The sequence below is a fragment of the Cavia porcellus genome, unplaced genomic scaffold, assembly GCF_034190915.1.
Source record: "Cavia porcellus strain 051 isolate PalLab524CR breed Dunkin Hartley unplaced genomic scaffold, mCavPor4.1 scaffold_1, whole genome shotgun sequence".
NCBI classification, from domain to species: domain Eukaryota; kingdom Metazoa; phylum Chordata; class Mammalia; order Rodentia; family Caviidae; genus Cavia; species Cavia porcellus.
Window position 1 is genome coordinate 95802897 of NW_026947484.1, and position 1861 is coordinate 95804757.

General features: G+C 40.0%; 1 protein-coding gene across 1 annotated transcript; it reads right to left on the bottom strand.

Moving 5' to 3' along the window:
* Positions 1–495: 495 nt before the first annotated feature.
* On the bottom strand, positions 496–1059 carry LOC100716684 (interferon alpha-4-like). The gene has a single exon (XM_003478981.1). The coding sequence runs from the start codon at positions 1057–1059 to the stop codon at positions 496–498; it is 564 nt and encodes a 187-aa protein (XP_003479029.1).
* Between the last annotated feature and the right edge of the window lie 802 nt (positions 1060–1861).

The window sequence follows — 1861 nt, forward strand, 5'->3', positions numbered from 1 at the left end:
AATTAGATAGCAGTCCAGAGGATAATGTTTCCTTAAACCTTGAGTTCTATGGCATTAAGTATTTAGGACTATCTTCCAAGCTTTGATAATTGGTCACATTAAGAGCTGAAGTATCCTTTAAAGAATAAACAGATGGTGTTTTTCTATGTTACACTGCATGGGAAAAGAAAAATACAAGTTGAGTAATATAAAGAAAACAACAAGTTTTTTTAAAGTAACTGCATGCATGATGTTTTGTGTACAAAGATAATGTCATAAATAAATAAATGAATAAATCTTAAAGGAGATAAATAAATACTGCTCTGTCCTTCCCAGGTCATTTGCAAGAACATCTCCAGGAACAGATGAACACAGTGTTGCCTAGTACTCCTGAAAACTTTGGACAAATAAAGCATGTTATAGAGAGAACCTAAATGAGAGTCTTCAAATGGTAGAACTGTGAAAGTGTGATAAGGTTGATCACAACCATTTCCATGTTAAACTCAGACTCATTCTTTAGTCTTGCATCTTTCTTGCCAGTTTTTCTGATGCAGAGAAGGATCTGACAATTTCTGCTCTGACCACCTCCCAGGCACAAGGGCTGTAGCTCTTCTCCTTCAGGTAGACAGTGATCCTGTGGAAGTATTTTCTCACAGTCAATCTGGAGTCCTCATGCATCAGGAGAGGCTCTTCCAGCCCCACTTCCTGGGTCAGGCAGGCCTGCAGGTCACTCAGCTGTTGATGGAGGCCATTGCAGAAGGTGTCAAGGAGACTCTGGTTCCAGGCAGCAGATGAGTCCTCTGATGCGAAGAGGTTGAAGGTCTGCCTGGTAATCTCATGGAAGAGAGAGAGGGCCTGAGCCTTCTGGACCTGCTTGCCATCAAAGTTCAGCTGAGCCAATCCAAAGTCCTGTCTGTGCTTCAGGCAGGAGAAAGTGGAAATTCTCTTCATTTGTTCCAGGAGAAGCAGGGCCCTGGCATTCCTCTGGCTGTAGGTCTGAGGCAGGGTGCAGGCCAGAGAGCATGATGCCATGATGATCAACACCAGCAGGGCCACCAATTCAGACAATGGACAGGCCATAAGGATCCTGGTGATGCTGCTGGGCTAACTGAGGTGGATGTGTGATTTTGAACCTTTGCCTGTGGGTTCTCTGAAGGCCTGCTGTGTTCAGACCACTTAAATAGGGAACTCATCAGCTTCACTTTCTGAATGCCCTTCCTTTATTTTCTACTTCTGTTTTCCTGTTCCTTTTTGCTTTCTGTACTGGGATTTTGAGTGAAGTTTCTCACCCTCTTCGTTTTCATCAGTGCCTTCACTGCACATGATATATACAGTGAAGTTGTGGGTGTTTTCCTAAATTAAGTTCTCATTAAAATCCATTGACTGGGATATGACTTATAAGATATCATCTCTATGTACTATATTTATGTATATGTATATGTATGTGTATATGTATATGAAGAGTGTACAATATATTTATGTAGTGGATTCGTACCTTTGAAATACACATAATAAGACCATGAAACTATTTTATTTAAGAACAATATTACACTTGAACAAACAGAAATTTAGGCTGAATGTGAAATTTAAAAGCTATCACTGCCTGATTCATGATACCTAAATCGTGGTAGTACTCTATAAGTTCATTGGATGAATGAGTAAGCCAGGGTGCTATTTACATGCCACAGGGCACTACTCTGCTATAAAGAAAAATTAGACAGAAGAGGTTTCTGGGAAAGTGGATGAACTTGAGACCCTGATGTCACGTAAAATAAATCAAACACACAAGCTGAATATTGTAGTTTCCCTTACATGAGAAGAAGAGATTATAGATGATAAAAATATAAAAGATGTAGGAGCTAGGAAAGTAGATGCTACTTAA